The 17,222-nt window shown below is 41.6% G+C and overlaps 1 protein-coding gene across 1 annotated transcript in view; it reads left to right on the forward strand.

The window, feature by feature from the left end:
* msh4 (mutS homolog 4) overlaps positions 1-17,222 on the forward strand; it is a 97,939-nt gene that overhangs the window by 28,732 nt on the left and 51,985 nt on the right. The window contains exons 6-10 of the mRNA XM_052013156.1: positions 1,046-1,218; positions 2,695-2,762; positions 3,058-3,132; positions 6,766-6,830; positions 9,691-9,860. Coding sequence (XP_051869116.1) covers positions 1,046-1,218; positions 2,695-2,762; positions 3,058-3,132; positions 6,766-6,830; positions 9,691-9,860 — 551 coding nt within the window. The remainder of the gene's footprint in view (positions 1-1,045; positions 1,219-2,694; positions 2,763-3,057; positions 3,133-6,765; positions 6,831-9,690; positions 9,861-17,222) is intronic.

Raw genomic sequence — 17,222 nt, forward strand, 5'->3', positions numbered from 1 at the left:
TGCTTCCCTTCGTCATTTGGGGCACTGAGGTTGGCAAGTAATGTCTGGCTGTATCAATCTTTAGTTAGGCCACATTTGTGTGCATTTCTGGTCATCACATTATAGGAAGGAGGGGAGAGGGTGCAGAAGAGGTTTAGCAGGATGTTGGCTGGATTGGAGTGTATTAGCTACAGGGAGAGGTTGGAAAACCATGAATTGTTTTCTCTGGAGCATAGGAGGCTGAGGGTTGAACTGATAACAGTTGATAAAATTATGAGAGGCATAGATAGGGTAGGTCATCAGAGTCTTTTCCCAGGGTGAAAATGACAAATACTAGAGGGCATTGGTTTAAGGTGAGAAAGGGAAATTTAAAGGTAGAAAATGGTAGGTGCCTGGACAGCACTAGCCAAGAGAGGTGGTAGAAACAGATACAATTGCAACATTTAAGAGGCATTTAGACAGACACATGAACAGGCAGGGAATAGAGGGATATAGACCATGTGTAGGTAGACGGACGAGTTTAGGTTGGCATCACGATCAGCGCAGACATGGTGGGTCAAAAGCCCTGTTCCTGTGGCAAATCAGTCATCACTTGATTGATTAGCAGAGTCAAAGGGCTGAGTAGCTTTCTGTTTCTTTGTACTTAAGGGTCACTGGAGCCAACTTACCTTCTCCAATACTCTTCCACCACCATCAGCACCTCTACCTTTTTCTCCCTCTCATCATTGCTTGCTTTTGTTTCTTGGCATTACTATTTCTGATATCAAATAATCTCGAGTATCTACTGCACTGTGCAGCATTTTTTCCTGCTTTCCCCATTTATTTTTATTAACTGTTCATCTGTATCACCATCTATCACTGACAAAGCATCATCTGATTAAAAATAACTAAATTTCTTCCCTCCTCTCCACTGCAGGATTGTCCTGGAGGCTCCATGAATTAAAAATTAATTTTCACAATTTGCCTGCAGGCAAAAAGAAGAATCTGAAAGAAGATACATTTGCTTGAAAAGCTGACTGGCTTCCTGTTTCTAATGCTTCATTGCATTATCATTTGCTTGTTTCAGAAATAATCATACGCTTTACGGAGTCCTGAATTACACAAAGACAGCTGGAGGTAGTCGCAGGCTTCGCTCAAATATATTGGAGCCTCTTGTTGATGTGGAGACTATTAACACAAGGTTGGACTGTGTCCAAGAGTTACTGGAAGATGAGGATCTCTTCTTCAGCCTTCAGTCAGGTCAGCCAGTGTATTGTATAATTGTTTGAGACTTGGAATAAGCTGTTGCATTCAGTGAGGTCACAGGATTGCAGACACTAGAAATGAGGGCAATAAAAGTAACTTCCACTATTGGAAGCTGGAGAGAAAGTGCATTGATGGGGGCAAAGAGTTCTTCCAAGTGAAGCGGTGATTCACTTGCATTTCTTCTAAGATCTAGAGTCCTGTATGGTGTCACAATGTGGTCTCCTCTACTTTGGGGAAACCAAATGCAGATTGTGTGCTTTACATTGCAATTAACTGCTGTACCTAATCTGCAAGGGCTGGAAGATGGCAGCAAAGTGCAAATATACAATGCTATCATAGCAAAAACAAAAACCTGGGGTCTTCCTTGCCCCTTTCCTCCATTAGGCAGTCCCTCAGGATCCAGAACAACTTGCTTCCACTCCAGTTCCGTGGGCTCCGAAGTGGCTGATGAAGCCAGTGTGGGAACCACAGACTCCATCACAGATGGGGCAAATACCTGATGGGGTGGGCGGGCAGGCAGTTTTTGAGGTGAGTGTGCTACTTCTTCACTCTTTAAAAATACAGCAGGTGTACACATATATTCTTGGTGCCATCTAGGATGATCATGATCCACTTTCATGGGTTAGGGATTTCCAGGAACAGTGGGGATGTTGCATTTTTCAGGGAGGTTTTGAGAGCGTACATGAATTTTACTCTGTCCATCTGCTTACTTCTTCCTGTGACAGCTAAAATAACAGTGTTTATTTCAGAAGTTTAGCTTGGGCATGAAAACCACACCAGAGTCATAAGAGTGTTATCAAACAGAACTTCATACCTAGTACACAGGGCAGACAACCAAAAGGGTAGATTTTCTTGGAGGCAAAGGTTCTGGTTTAAGACAGCTGAAGACCTGACTGCCAGTTGTAGGGTTATTTCTATACAGGATGGTGGTGAATTAGGAGAAGGAGGTTACAGAGATAATAATTATAAATTTTAAATTTAAATTTTTAAATTTTTTAAATTTTTAAAAAAAATTTATTTACAGGGTGGTAACAGGCCCTTCAAGCCCAATGAGTCCGCGCCGCCCATTTTAAACCTAAATTAACCTATCCATACGTCTTTGCAACGTGGGAGGAAACCGGAGCACCCGGAGGAAACCCATGCAGACACGGGAGAATGTACAAACTCCTTACAGACAGCGACATGAATCGAACCCTGATCACTGGCGCTGTAATAGCATTGCGCTAACTGCTACCGTGCCATTTTGTTTTGGGTAGTGTTTTGGGTCAGGACCCTTATTCAGGTCCTGAAGGAGGGTCCTGTCCAAAATGTTGACCGCCTGCTTTTCTCCATGGATGCTGCCTGGCCTGCTGAGTTCCTCCAGCATCATCGTGTTTTTCATCTAGATTCCAGCTTCTTCAGTCCTTTGTTTCTCTATTACTGCATTGTTGAATATACTGTATTATAGCTGTATCCTTTTTTTTCCTGCAGTAATTTCACGATTCTTGGATACTGATCAGCTGCTGTCCATCCTGGTGCAAATTCCAAAACAAGACACTGTAGGTTCCCTATGTTTTTTTTATTTCATTACTAGTTGAGAGATTTCTCTTCTAATATGCATAGTATCAGTGAAAACTATCCTGCTTTAAGACCTTAAAAGTTTCAATATTAACTAATGTGGAGCCTTGATGCACTGACTACGAAGTACAAAAGAAATATCCTTTATATTGCTGATCACTTCTAAGAATAGCAATTCTCCTAAACGTATGTGATTAGTTTTCTTATTGTTTATTGTAATAAAATACTAATGTGCCTAAGTGACAGCCATTACAGAGCTTCATGTTTATTTAACAGATACAGGCAGCTGAATCCAAGATCACAAACTTAATTTACCTGAAACATACATTGGAATTGGTGGAACCACTTCAGGTATGACATATGACAAGCATGAATGTGAAATTGTTGCAGTTAATAAAATAGCAACTATGTGCATCCTTGGAAGACTACTGATGTGAAATCATTTTTGTATAGGGTCATCTCTTTATAGAGATGGATTAATAATTCTGTGCTGCATGACTCTGAGTCATAGTCGTACAGCACAGAACAAGCCCTTCGGCCCAACGAGACCATGCCAACCAAGGGGCCCATCTAAGCTAGTCTTATGTTTGGCACATATCCCTCTAAACCTTTCCTATCCATGTACCTGTCCAAGTACCTTTTAAATGTTGTTAATGTATCTGCCTCAACCACTTCCTCTGGCAGCTCATTCCATATACGGACCACCCTCTGGGTGGAATAAGTTGCCCCTCAGGTTCCTATTAAATCTGTGCCTTCTAGTTCTTGATTCCCCAACCCTGGGAAAAAGACTGTGTGCATTCACCCTGTCTATGCTCCTCATGATTTTATACATCTCTATAAGGTCACCTCTCATTCTCCTACGCTGCATTGAATAAAGTCCTAGCCTGCTCAACCTCTTTCCGTAACTCAGTCCCTCGAGTCCTGGCAATATCTTCATGAATCCTTCCTGCACTCTTTCCTGTAGCAGGGTGACTAAAACTGAACACAATACTCCAAATGCGGTCTCAATAATGTCTTGTTCGACTGCAACATACCATCCCAATTTCTGTTGTCAGTGCCCTGACTAATGAAGGCCAGCATGCCAAAAGCCTTTTTCTCCAGAGGTTCATCTGAACAGCTCTGTAACACGGGACTCTGTGCTTTACAGGGTTTTCACAGAGTTACAAACTGAAACAAACTGGAGGAACAGTGAACTGGCTGAACAGTGCATTTTGGTCTGCCTGGAACCTGTTGGTCTTCCAGTGTAAGATACAGTGCACAACCAAAAGCTGCAGACAGGCACAGTTCAAGGTGCAAGGCTACATGCTGTGGGAATCGCTAATGGTTCTGATCCACAATCAGAATGATTTTCAATGAGGATGGGTTTCAAACAAGGCTGTGTTATTGACCAACACATTTCCCAATCTTTTTTGCTGGAGTACTACATCTCATCTCCAACAAACTTCATGCGGGATGGAGGTAATCTTCAGAACTAATGAGAAGCTGTTTAACATACAACGGCTACTCTCCAGGACCAAGGTCACCCAAACCTGAGTCATTGAGCTGCAACATGCAGGAAACACTTGAATTTGTGCACACTCAGAGGTTTAGCTCCAAACTATGGTTTTAGAACACAGAACATTACAGCACAGTACAGGCCCTTTGGCCCACAATGTTGTGTCGACATTTTATCCCGCTCTAAAATCTATCTAACCCTTCCCTCTCACATAGCTCTCCATTTCTCTATCATTCATGTGTCTATCTAAGAGTCTCTTAAATGTCCCTAATGTATTTACCCTCACAACCTCTGCCGGCAGTGCGTTCCACGCATCCACCACTCTCTGTGTAAAAAAACTTATCCCTGACATCCCCCTTATACCTTCCTCCAATCTCCTTAAAATTATGCCCCCTCGTTAGCCATTGTCGCCCTTGGGAAAAGGTCTCTGACTGTCCACTCGATCTATGCCTCATCGTCTTGTACACCTCTATCGAGTCACAAGTTCTGCCACAAGTTCTACCTTTGTTCCCATTTCCATTCTTTTACTCTCATTGGTTATTTGTTCATCATATTGTTCAGGTTCAAGTGCAATTTCTATTTGCATATAAGAGTCCTTTAATTTGTAAAATCTGCTTTGGATTGATTACGATTTTGCCTATTACTTTGCTTTATAGAGCTTTATCTGCCCATTCAGCAAAGTCATCAAACTGGTTTTAAATTTAGAATTGCATCATCCTTTGTCACCCATAAATTTATTAGTCATGCTTGCAGCTGGTTGTTTTCTTAAGTGTGGTTTTACAATCTACCCCACTTCCTTTCACTTAAGTCTTTTCAAAATGCCATTCTATCATCTTCCTATCATGCCACTCACCTTTTCTTAAATGTCTCATGTCTCCTGATACTTAACGCCTTTCCTGAGAATCCATTAATTACTGTCAGAACAAAATACTTTCTAACATTCATTCTGAACTGCTTTCGAAAGCAAAAAAAAGCTAGCATTTAAATTCCACATTTCATGACCACTTACTCTGCAAAAATAGTTTGACCTATCATTGACAGGGTATTCCAAATTTCTATCATCTCTTTGTGTGAAAAGGTGCTTCCTTATTTCAGTCCTAAATAGCTTTGGTCTGATTTTAAGATTTCCTCAATGTTCTTCAGTCCTCATGATAGGAAATATGTTTTCCATATTTCTAACCTTTCTTTTCAAAAGCCTTCATGGCCTCGCCGCTCTTTATCTCTGTACTTACACTGCGAAAACTCTCTAAGATCTCTACACTCCTCACAAATGATGCATTTTGAGAAGTCAGATAGGGGTAGGACATACAATAAATGGTAGGCCTCTAAGGAAAGTTGTTGAAGAGAGACCTAGGGGTCCAAGTCTATAGTTTCCTGGATGTGGCAACACTGGTAGATAGGGTGGTGAAGAAGGCGTATGGCATGCTGCCTTCATAGGTTGGGGCATTGAATATAAAAGTTGGGATATTATGTTGAATATTTACAAAACACTGGTTAGGCCACACGGAGTTCTGTGTGTAGTTCTGGTCACCACACAAAAGGAGAGATATGGTTGCACTGGAGAGAGTGCAGAGGAGACTCACCAAGATATTACCTGGATTGGAGGACTTTAGTTATGGTTAGGCTTGGCTTGTTTTCCCCGGAGTGAAGGAGGCTGAGGAGTGACCTTAGAGGAATATAAAATTATGAGCATAGACAGTCAAAATCTTCTTCCCATCATAGGGGTATCAAAAACAAGAGGGCATAAGTTTATGGTGAGAGGAAGGCATTTTAAAAGGACCTGAGGGCTAAGTATTTAACACAGAGTGGTTGATATGTGGAATGTGCTGCCAGAGGAGGTGGTGGAATCAGATACAATTGCTATGTTGAAGAGGCATTTAGACAGAATATTAGATAGGCAAGGCATAGAAGGATACAGTCCTGATGTGGGCATATGTGATTAGAGTAGATGGCCAAAAAGGACAATATGGACATGATGGTCCAAAGGCCCTGTTTCTGCGCTGTATGTCTCTACAACTATGACAGGTGGCACATGTGCCTTCAGCACCTTGGGATCTATGCTTTGGAATTGCCTACCTAAAACTCTTGTCATTCTTTTGACATGGCTTTGGCTCACCTACCTTTAAAAATGTTATTGTAAGTCAAATTTTATTTGCTGTTTCTCCTTTGAAGCAACTTGAGCCATTTTTTGCAACATCATAGGTGCCATGTACCAATATCACCTAACCTGCTAAATCCCACTATCATTTTAAACTATGGGGAGAGAGAGCCAGCAATAGGTGAAAGGAGGCAGGGCTCATTGAGGGTGGTGAGCAGATGTCCCTACACTCCAGAGAGAGAAGAGGAAAATGTCATGCCCATCAAGCACTCATGTCATTACAGAATAGCCCAGGAAGTGGGCAAATCCGTGGCAGGAACAAGGGGAAGAAATTAACATTTTTAAAGAATGCATCATGAGAATTTTCTGAGAATGCTTTCTTGTTCTTCAGGAAATACTGAAAAGCTGCAAGACACCACTACTAAAGGCTTATTGCAGTTCACTTGGAGACAGCAGGTAAGCATCGGTATAGTCAGTGCTGACGAACTTTGTCTAATATCCTACTTCAGTTCCACATTTTTCTGTAAAAGCTGCGCATGTGTATTGAGTCTCATCAGTGCATCTGAATGAACTAGACTGACCGGTGATCATTCCATCACTTATGGTTCCATCTTCTTTCAGCTGCTGACGACTGGAAAGCCTAGATCGTAGCTTAATTGTTAATAGGTTTATTATTGTCACATGTACCAAGATACAGTGAAAAGTTTCGCTTTGCATGCATCCAGACAGATCATGTCATATATAAGTACATCGAGATATTATAAAAGGAAAAACAATAACAGAATGCAGAATATAGTGTTACAGTTACAGAGAGAGTGCAGTGCAGGTAGGCAAATAAGGTGCAAGGGCCATGATGAGGTAGATTGTGAGATCAAGAATTCATCTTTATCGTACAGGAGTTCCATTCAAAAGTCTTATAACAGCGGGATAGAAGCTGTCTTTGATCATGGTGGTAGTAGTTTTTAAGCTTTTGTATCTTCTGCCTGATGGAAGGCGAGAGGAGGGTGACCAGGATGGGTGTGGTCTTTGATTATGTTGGCTGCTTTCCTGAGGCAGTGGGAAGTGTAGACAGAGTCAATGGAAGGGAAACTGGTTTTAGTGATAGACTGGGCTGTGTACACAAATCTCTACGATTTCTTGCAGTTTTGGGCAGTGCAGTTGCCATACCAAGCTGTGATGCATCCGATAGGATGTCTTCTAGGGTGCAACTGTAAAATTTGGTAAGGGTCATTGGGGATATGCCAAATTTCCTTAGCCTGCTGGTATGCCTTCTTGGTCACAGCATTTACGTGGTTGGACCAGGACAAATTGTTGGTGATATTACACCTAGGAACTTGAAGTTTTGAAACATCTCCACCTCAGCACCATAGATACAGACAGGGTGCTTCCTGAAGTCAATGACCAGCTCTTTTGATTTGCTGACATTGAGGAAGAGGTTGTTTTGACACCATGCCACTAGGCTCTCTATCTCTTTCCTGTACTCCGACTCATTGTTGTTTGAGATCCAGCCCACTATGGAGGGGTCATCAGCAAACTTGTAGATGGAGTTAGAGCAAAGTCTGGCCACATGGTCGTGAATGTATAGGGAGTAAAGTAAGAGGCTGAGGACACAGTTTAGTGGGTCACCAGTGTTGAAGATAATCATGGCGGAGGTGTTGTTGCCAATCCTTATTGATTGCGGTCTGTTGGTCAAGAAGTCAAAGATCCAGTTGCAGATGGACATGCTGAATCCTAGGTCTTGGAGTTTGGAGATGAGTTTGTTTGGAACTCTGGAATTGAAGAATAAAACATAAAATTACACAGGCTAATATGTCACGGGCACATCCTTCCCCACCATTGGTAGTATCTAAATGAGGTGTTGCCTCAAAGAAGCAGTATTTATCATCAAAGACCCCCAGCATCCAGGTCATGCCATCTTCTCGCAGCTACTGTCAGGCAGGAGGTACAGAAGCCTGAAGTCCCACACCACCAAGTTCAAGAACAGCTACACCCCTCAACCATTTGGTTCTTGAACCAATTGCCACAACCCTAATCACTACCTCAGTACAGTAACACTCTGATGACTTTCATTGCACTACAATGAGCTTTGTTTATTTTTTTATTCTAATTGTGTTCTTCCTTGTATAATTAATGTATAATTTGTTTTCTGAATGTTGCACCTCTAATGCTATGTGCCTGTGATGCTGCTGCAATTAGGGTTTTCATTGCACCTGTGAATACATGTACTTGTCCATATGACAATAAGCTTAGCTTGACTTGACTACCCAAAACATTTTACAGACCTGCAAGTTCTTGTGAGCAGATGGGTCACCCCATTCCCTTAAGTCCCTCCTGTTAATGACAGAGTTGAAGATCTTGTTTGGGTTCCCTTTTTTTAAATCCACTTCTCCCCTCATACCTACCATTTCCCTTTCTCTGCTCAGCGGGTCAGAATTACCCTAATTGAATTTACAGCACAAAAGAGGTCGTTTCACCCATAGCGCAATTTTGTAAGAACTATTCAATTGCTCCGCTACCTTGGTCCTTCCCACATCCCTAAAAGTGTTTAATTAAATATTTCAGTTCCTTTTTGAAAGTTGCTTTTGCATCTCTTTCCATGTGCATTCTAGTTTACAACATATTGGAAAGAAGGGTCTTGTATTTATATAGCATCTTTTACAGCCTCAGAACATCACAAAGCACTTTTTATCCAATAGTAAAGGTTTTAAATTTACTCACTATGATAATGTGGGAAAGGTGGCAGTCAGTTTGTACACAGTGGACTCCCACACAAGGTAGTGTGGTAATGACCACTCAATCAGTTATTGATGTAAAAAAATCATTTTTGATTTGGTTCTTTTGTCAGTTACCTTACCTGTGTCATAAGAAGATGCTGGGGTTACTATGTGGATCAGTCATCGTCTTTTTTTAGTTCCGACTTCCAGCATCTGTAGAATTTTGTTTTTCGTTTGTGTTATTTGTATCTCTTGCTATCAATTTCAAACAATATCCTTAAGTAATAACAATAATGTTGAACAACTGCATTAAATCTGCCTTAACGTTCTTTGCTCTGAGGAGAACAAACTTGCACCTCCAGTCGATGCATGAAATTGAAGTCTCACTTCACAGAATTATCTCTGCACTGTGAGCTGAGGGTTTTGCATCCTTTCCAGGCATAGGCACACTTCTCCAGATGCAGACCATCAAGTGGTTAATATCGTGGCATGTTTGCTCCCAAGTTTATTGACGGGTGAACTAATTTTTAACAGACTGTTTTTTAACTGCACAATTTGACTAATTCATTGAGCTTGTCATTTTTGCATTGTGAAAATTGTAGATTCAGCCTTATTCTGGAGGAAATCAAGACTGTTATCAATGATGATACGAGATACATTAAAGGCTGCTTGAACATGAGGACACAGAAATGCTATGCCGTCAGGCCAAACGTCAACGAGTTCCTTGACATTGCTCGGCGCACTTATGCAGAGATTGTAGATGATGTAGCAGGTACCATTTCCATATTGTTAGTTTGTTGGCTGCTCAATGAAGAGGAAACAGTTGATGCTAAAGAATGCCATTAAAAAGGGGTGACATTTTTGTTTAACAGATAGCGCTGGATAGATTACTGTTCAAATTTCCACTAAAAGTCATTTGCAAACCATAAAAGTTAAATTCTGCATAAAACAACAAAATTGACATTGAAATAATGCTTTTTGCTCCATTAGAAAGGTATTTGTCAATGTACTTAAAAGTGTTAATGATGTTATTTTATAATTCAACAAAAGTTAAAAATTAACCATTTTTAGTGAATATTTCCAGTCCTCAACTCAAAAGTAACTTGATGTTAATTCACTAAATTATTACTGAATTTACTGAAGCAGAAAAAGAAACGGTAAACATTTCAGAATGATGACCTTTCATTAGCTCTGAAAGCATGATGGCCTAGCCCTCTAGTTCTGATTCTCTCCCCACAGATGCTGTCTGAATTGATGAATGTTTCCAGTTCTTTTTGTTTTTATATTTATGGTTTCCAGCATCCACAATATTTTATAAACTTGCTGAAAATCCTTCAAAAGTTTAAAATGTCATTAATACACACTAACCAAAATTTGAGTACAAAAAGTACCCTTTGATGGGACAAAACTTCTAAACATGCTGTCTAAACCCTTGTACCTCATATAATGATGGGCTCTTATCTGTGTGCTTTCTATTTCCTGTGCTTCTGCTGAAATCTTTTCTCACAGTCAGAACACGGATAGTGTTCACATTCCACTCCACCAGCCTCCATGAACAATGGATCATCTTTGATAACTTCTGCCACTAGACATCTCTTTCTCTCCCTTCCTCTTTCAGAATTCTGAAAGGACCTTTCCCTTCTTGACTCCTGGATCCATTCCTACATTATCATCAACTACTCCACTTCCTACAGTGCAACACCTGTCCTTTTATCTCTTCAATTCCCACCATCCAGGAATCCAAATAGTCCTCTGCTGCCTTTGGTGCTCACAATGTTGCCTCCTCTACAATGGAAACATTAAATGCAGATTGGGTATCGCTTTGCAGATCATCTCCATTCAGTTTACAAAGTGATCCCGAACTTCTAGTTGCCAGTCATTTTAATTTTCTGCCCCCCTCCCACTATGACTTCTCTGAACTATGCCCAACGTTATTTCAAGGATCAGCACCTCATTTCCCATCTCAGTACTAAATTGGGGAGGTATGGTAGTGTAGTGGTTAGCGTAACGCTATTGCAGCGCCAGCGACACCGGTTCAATTCTGGCCGCTGTCTTTAAGGAGTTTGTACATTCTCCCCATGTCTGCATGGATTTCCTCCGGGTGCTCTGGTTTCCTCCCACATTCCAAAGACATACAGGTTAGGAAATTGTGGGCATGTTATGTTGGCGGTGGAAGTGTGATGACACTGTGGGCTGCCCCCAGAACATTCTATGCAAAAGATGCATTTCACTGTACGTATGTTTCGATGTACATGTGACTAAAAGATATGTTATATTTAACAATTTCAGGTCATCCTTTTCTCTCCACAGACGTGGCTGTACCTTTCTGTTTCAGTTTGTTTCATTTTATTTTCTCTTTTACCTCAGGTTTTTAAAGTAATTGTTTCAGTGATAACTTTTGTGCTGCTGCATTTCATGGCCATTCTGTTCTCTCCACTCCGTAGTGTAAAACCCATTTGTTTTGTCACTATTCCATTCTGATGAAGGGTCCTGAACCCAACCCACTGACTTTGAGTCTCTCCCCACTGATGCTGCCAGATCTGTTGAATGCTTCCAACGTTTTCTGTTTTTCCTTTCCATTTTCTATTTCAGCATCAGCAGTTTTTTGCTTTAATTATAATTAACTAAATTGGCCAACTACCAGCTTCCAACTAAAACACTGAGTGCTTGTTGGAAGCACTAAGACTATTCTAGACCATTGAATTTTCAAAGTTCATGAGACTTATCTGTAACTTGTCCTGAATGATCACCTAAAATTGCCACCAACCGTAAGCCCTGTTTGCTGTCAAACAGAGGTCCATGTTGCACCAGGTAAGAATGAAATGCTGCAGGGCTAGTCAGAATACTTCTTATCAAGCTATATCTAGAGTGGCACAAGGGGAGGTAGGGGGAAGACTCCTAGCCCATTCGCTGCTAATGCAACAATGAAATTGGTTGGCGTTGCAGCAGATAAACAGGTGTTGAAGAATTACAAGTGTGAGAAGAACTAAAGAAAGAGAAATTAAGATTGATAGTATTCTCTCTTCTGCAATCCCAAATCTGGGCAATTATGTAAGCTATCTGGATAGCATGAGAGGGCTCTGTGTGCTGTTCTGGCTCATGGTTATGATGTTTTAGGAACCTTGTGACGTGGGGAGTAGGAGTGTCAGGTGGGTGGGGTTCTCCCGTTTGGCCCCTGCTGGTGTCTATTGAAGCACTATTTTCATAGTGTGTCCAGGGAGGAGTTTGGGAGAAAATCCCCAATTTGTTCCTTTTAAAGGATATAGTTTCTTAATATCCCAGTGCATCACTTGGACTGTGTTTGATGTGGTAGGGTGTTTGGTTTTAATTAGCGAGACCAGTTGCAGCTCTGTGTGTATTTGATGATTTCTAACTCTTCTCTCAATTGTAAACTTGCTGGATTAAATTTGAGAACTATAATCTTTTATTGGGACCAACTTCTATGCCATGTTGACAGGATCAAGACACAGAGGTTGGGTGGGGGGAGGGGAAGTTGGGACCAGGGGAGGGGGAATGGGCCTAATATCTGCAATGTATCAGCCAAACAGAAGCTATGAAAGTTTGGATTTTTCTGCAGTGTGACTTGGGAAATATTTAAAGATGGTAGTATCTTTTATGTGGCCAGCAAATGGAGTGGTCAAAAAACATCATCATTAATGGTGTGTGGTTGATTGAGGAAGGGGGTAAGTTTGCAATGTTTGAATAATTAGTTTCAATTAATTTGTAAAACTCGTACTTTTTGAGATACTCTCATTACACAGGCCAACGTTGTGATTGTGTCTCCTTAACTGATAGATGCTAAAGCTGACTGTCAAACACTTTAAGCTAGAAGGAGAACTCCCCTGGTTTTCGCAAAGGAAACTATGATTGGCTTTTTTTTAATTTGGTAGCTCTACAAATGTGTAATTCTAAAATATAAGTGGTATACTTACATAAAATATAAGTACAATTCTAGCTCTACAAATGTGTAAGTAAAAATATCAGTGGTTAAAGTATGTTTCATGTATATGGCCCTTTGAAGCGATTTGGAATGTCATTCAGACAATCCTTCAAAAAATGTTGTGCACCACTGATTAAATTGTACTTTTGGATCTAACCTCTAAACCATGATAACATGTTGTTTGACATTGCAGCAGTGATGGCAGAGACTGCACAGACACTTAGGTGTCCAGAGGTTGTGAAAACTGTTAGATAAGTGCAAGTCATTTTTTTTCTTTAATCCACACACATGAGCATTCAATGCTTATGAATACATTCTATAAAATAGACATGCAAGAAACAGACTATTAAGCCCAGGAAATCTATTCTGCCATTTATGGTATACTCAGACACCTCCCATCTTTCTTCACCTAACTCAATTTGCATTATCCTCCATTTGTTTCTCATTTACAAACATAAACCACTGCAGATGCTAGTAATCTGAAATAAAGCAGGAAACATTGTAAATACTCAGCAAGTCAGGTAGCATCCATGGAGAAAGAAAGAGAATGTTTCAGAATGGGGAAAATTGGTTTTAAGGGAGGGAAAGTGGGAAAGAACAAAATGGAAGTCTGTGATTGAGTGGGTTACAGAGTCATAAGGAGGCAAGCAGCATGGAACCATAGAACATTGAACACTACAGCACAGAAAACAGGCCATTTGGCCCTTCTAGTCTGTGCCGAAACTTCGTCTATTTTCTTCTTCCTTTTAGTCTTTTTAGTGATCATTCGATGTTTTACGTTCTCCCAATTCCCAGATCTACCATTCTCCTCATGGAAACCCAGGTTAACATTTCAGCACTCTCTTACTATTAAATCGTTAACCTGGGTTTCTAGGAGGAAATATCATAAACCTGGATTACCATGGAAGCAGGATCTTTGGCCCACTGAGTCCATGCCGACCATCAACCACCCATTTATACTGATCCCATTTTATTCTCCCCACATTCCCATCAACTCCCCCAGATTTTACCCCTCACCCACACACTAGGGGCAATTTACAGCGGCCAATTAACCCACCGATCCACATGTCTTTGGGATGTGGGAGGAAATCAGAGCATCTGGAGAAAACCCACGCGGTCACAGGGGGATCGTGCAAACTGCAGACACACAGTACCAGTGGTGACAAATGGACTTGGGTTACTGGAGCTGTGAGGCAGCAGCTCTACCAGCTGTGTCACTGTGCTGACCCTCTGTGAGAGGCAGGTGAGATTTGAATGATAGAGAATTGATAGTTGAAGGATTTCACCTCCTCTATATTCACATCTTTTTAACTTGTTCTGTTACTTCCTTTTGTTTTGTACCATTATCACTTCTGATTTTTAATTTCTCTTGCCTTCTTCCATATCAAAGGCTTTCTCTTTTGTCTTTGCCTTTTGTTCTTGATTTCTGTCTCTTAAAACTTGGCTTATCACAACTTGATAGTATTTTTCAAATGGTAACTACAACTCTTCTGGAGTGATCATTAGTGTTTGACTAAATTCCTGGCCTTTACAAGGCTCCCTAAACTGCCTTGTTGATGAGAGAAATGAAAATTACGGCAGCTGTCTTTGTCGTCTAGCCTTATGGTGCCACCACTGAGCTGCCGCTTAGCTGGTGAGTTCTTCCATTGTTTCTGTTTTAGATTCATATTCCTGCATCTGCAGCTTTATTTGTTTTCTGTAGTGAAAGGCACAACAGAAATGCAAGTTTTTTTCCCTTTGAATTACTCCATATGGTGGTGGATTTGTTGTTTTCTCCATTGAGTAAAAAGAATTGGCAATTCGATGTAAAAGCAGAAGCACTTGGCAGTTCAAGCAACAGTAGAGGGAGAAACAGAGTTAATGTTTTGGGTTAAGGAACTTTCATTATCTAAAAACACGAGAAAGCAAGTGTGTTATGTTATAGAGAGGGGGAAGGCAGAGAGAATACTTCTGTTTAACAAGGTCCCTCATGAGAGGCTCATCCAGAAGATTAAGATGCATGGGATTCACAGTGATTTGGCCATTTGGATTCAGATTTGAATCTTGCCCATAAGAAGACTTACTAGAAATCTTACTGGAGAAGATTGTTAGAATCAGGATTTATGGGCATTTGGAGAAGCATAGGCTGATTGGGGACAGTCAGCATGGCTTTGTGAGGGGCAGATCATGCCTCATGAGCCTGGTTGAATTCTTTGAGGATGTGACAAAGCACATTGATGAAGCTAGAGCAGTGGGTGTGGTGTACGTGGATTTTAGTAAGGCATTTGATAAGGTTCCTCATGGAAGGCTCATTCAGAAAGTCAGGAGGTATGGGATCCAGGGAAACTTGGCTGTGTGGATTCAGAATTGGCTCGCCCATAGAAGACAGAGGGTGGTGGTAGATGGAGCGTATTCTGCCTGGAGGTCAGTGACCAGTGGTGTTCTGCAAGGATCTGTTCTGGATCCCCTGCTCTTTGTGATTTTTATAAATGACTTGGATGAGGATGTGGAAGGGTGGGTTAGTAAGTTTGCTGATGATACAAAGGTTGGTGGTGTTGTGGATAGTGTAGAAGGTTGCTGCAGGCTACAACAGGACATTGGTATGATGCAGAGCTGGGCTGAGAAGTGGCAGATGGAGTTCAACCTGGATAAGTGTGAAGTGATACACTTTGGAAGGTTGAATTTGAGGGCAGGTTACAAGGTTAATGGCAGGATTCTTAGCAGTGTGGAGGAACAGAGGGATCTTGGGGTCCACGCCCATGGATCCCTCAAGGTTGCTGCGCAGGTTGATAGGGTAGTTAAGAATGCGTATGGTGGGTTGGCCATTAATCGGGGTATTGAGTTCAAGAGCTGCTAGATAATGTTGCAGCTCTATAAAACTCTAGTTAGACCACACTTGGTCTATTGTGTTCAGTTCTGGTTGCCTCATTATAGGAAGGATGTGGAAGCTTTAGAGAGGGTGCAGAGGAGAGTTACCGGGGTGCTGCCTTGATTGGAGAGCATGTCTTATGAGGATAGGTTGAGTGAGCTAGGGTTTTTCTTTTTGGAGCAAAGGAGGACGAGAGGTGACTTGATAGAGGTGTACAAGATGATAAGAGGCATAGATCGAGTGGATAGACTTTATCCCAGGACAAAAATAGCTAACATGAGGGGGCATAATTTTAAGGTGATTGGAGGAAGGTATGTCGGGGATGTCAAAGGTAAGTTTTTTACACAGAGGGTGGTGGGTGGGTGGAACACACTACCGGCAGAGGTGGTGGAGGCAGATACATTAGGGACATTTAAGAGACTTAGATAGGCACATGAATGACAGAAAAATTGAGAGCTATATGCGAGGGAAGGATTAGATAGATCTTAGAGCAGGATAAAATGTCGGCACAACATCGTGGGCCGAAGGGCCTGTACTGTGCTGTGATGTTCTATGTTCTAAGACAGAGGGTAGTGGTCGATGGGACTTATTCTGGCTGGAGGTCTGCGACTAGTGAGTTTTCAGACGAGATGGTGGTGTTGTGGATAGCGTAGAAGAATGGCAAAGGATACAGCGGGATATAGATAAGTTGTAGATGTGGGCGGAGGAATGGCAGATGGAGTTTATCCCAGCCTTGGGAGCATGTGCTATAAGGAGAGGTTGGACAAACTTGGGTTGTTCTCTCTGGAGCGGCAGAGGCTGAGCGGAGATCTGATAGAGGTTTATAAGATTGAGAGGCATAGATAGAGTAGACAGCCAGTATCTTTTTCCCAGGGTTGAAATGTCTAATACCAGAGGGCACGCGCTTAAGGTGAGAGGGGATAAATTCAAAGGAGATGTGCTGGGCAAGTTTTTTTACACATGGAGTGGTGGGTACCTGGAATGCTCTGCCAGGGATGGTGATGGAGGCAAATACGATAGAGGTGTTCAAGAGACTCTTAGATAAGCCCATGAATGTGCAGAGAATGGAGGAATATGGACCTTGTGTAGGCAGAAGGAATTAGTTTAGTTGGGCATTTGATTACTAATTTAATTAGTTCGGCAAGGAAGCTTGGCTGTGTGGATTAGGAATTGGCTTGCATGTAGAAAGCAGAGGGTTGTGGTGGAAGGAGTGCCCTCGGATTGGAAGGCAGTGAATAGTGGTGTCCCGCAGGGATCGGTTCTGGGACCTCTACTTTTTGTGATATTTATAGATGACTTAGATGAGGGGGTGGAGGGCTGGGTTAGTAAGTTTGCGGACGACACTA

Source organism: Pristis pectinata, chromosome 3 (genome assembly GCF_009764475.1).
Source record: "Pristis pectinata isolate sPriPec2 chromosome 3, sPriPec2.1.pri, whole genome shotgun sequence".
In the NCBI taxonomy this organism is placed as follows: Eukaryota; Metazoa; Chordata; class Chondrichthyes; order Rhinopristiformes; family Pristidae; genus Pristis; species Pristis pectinata.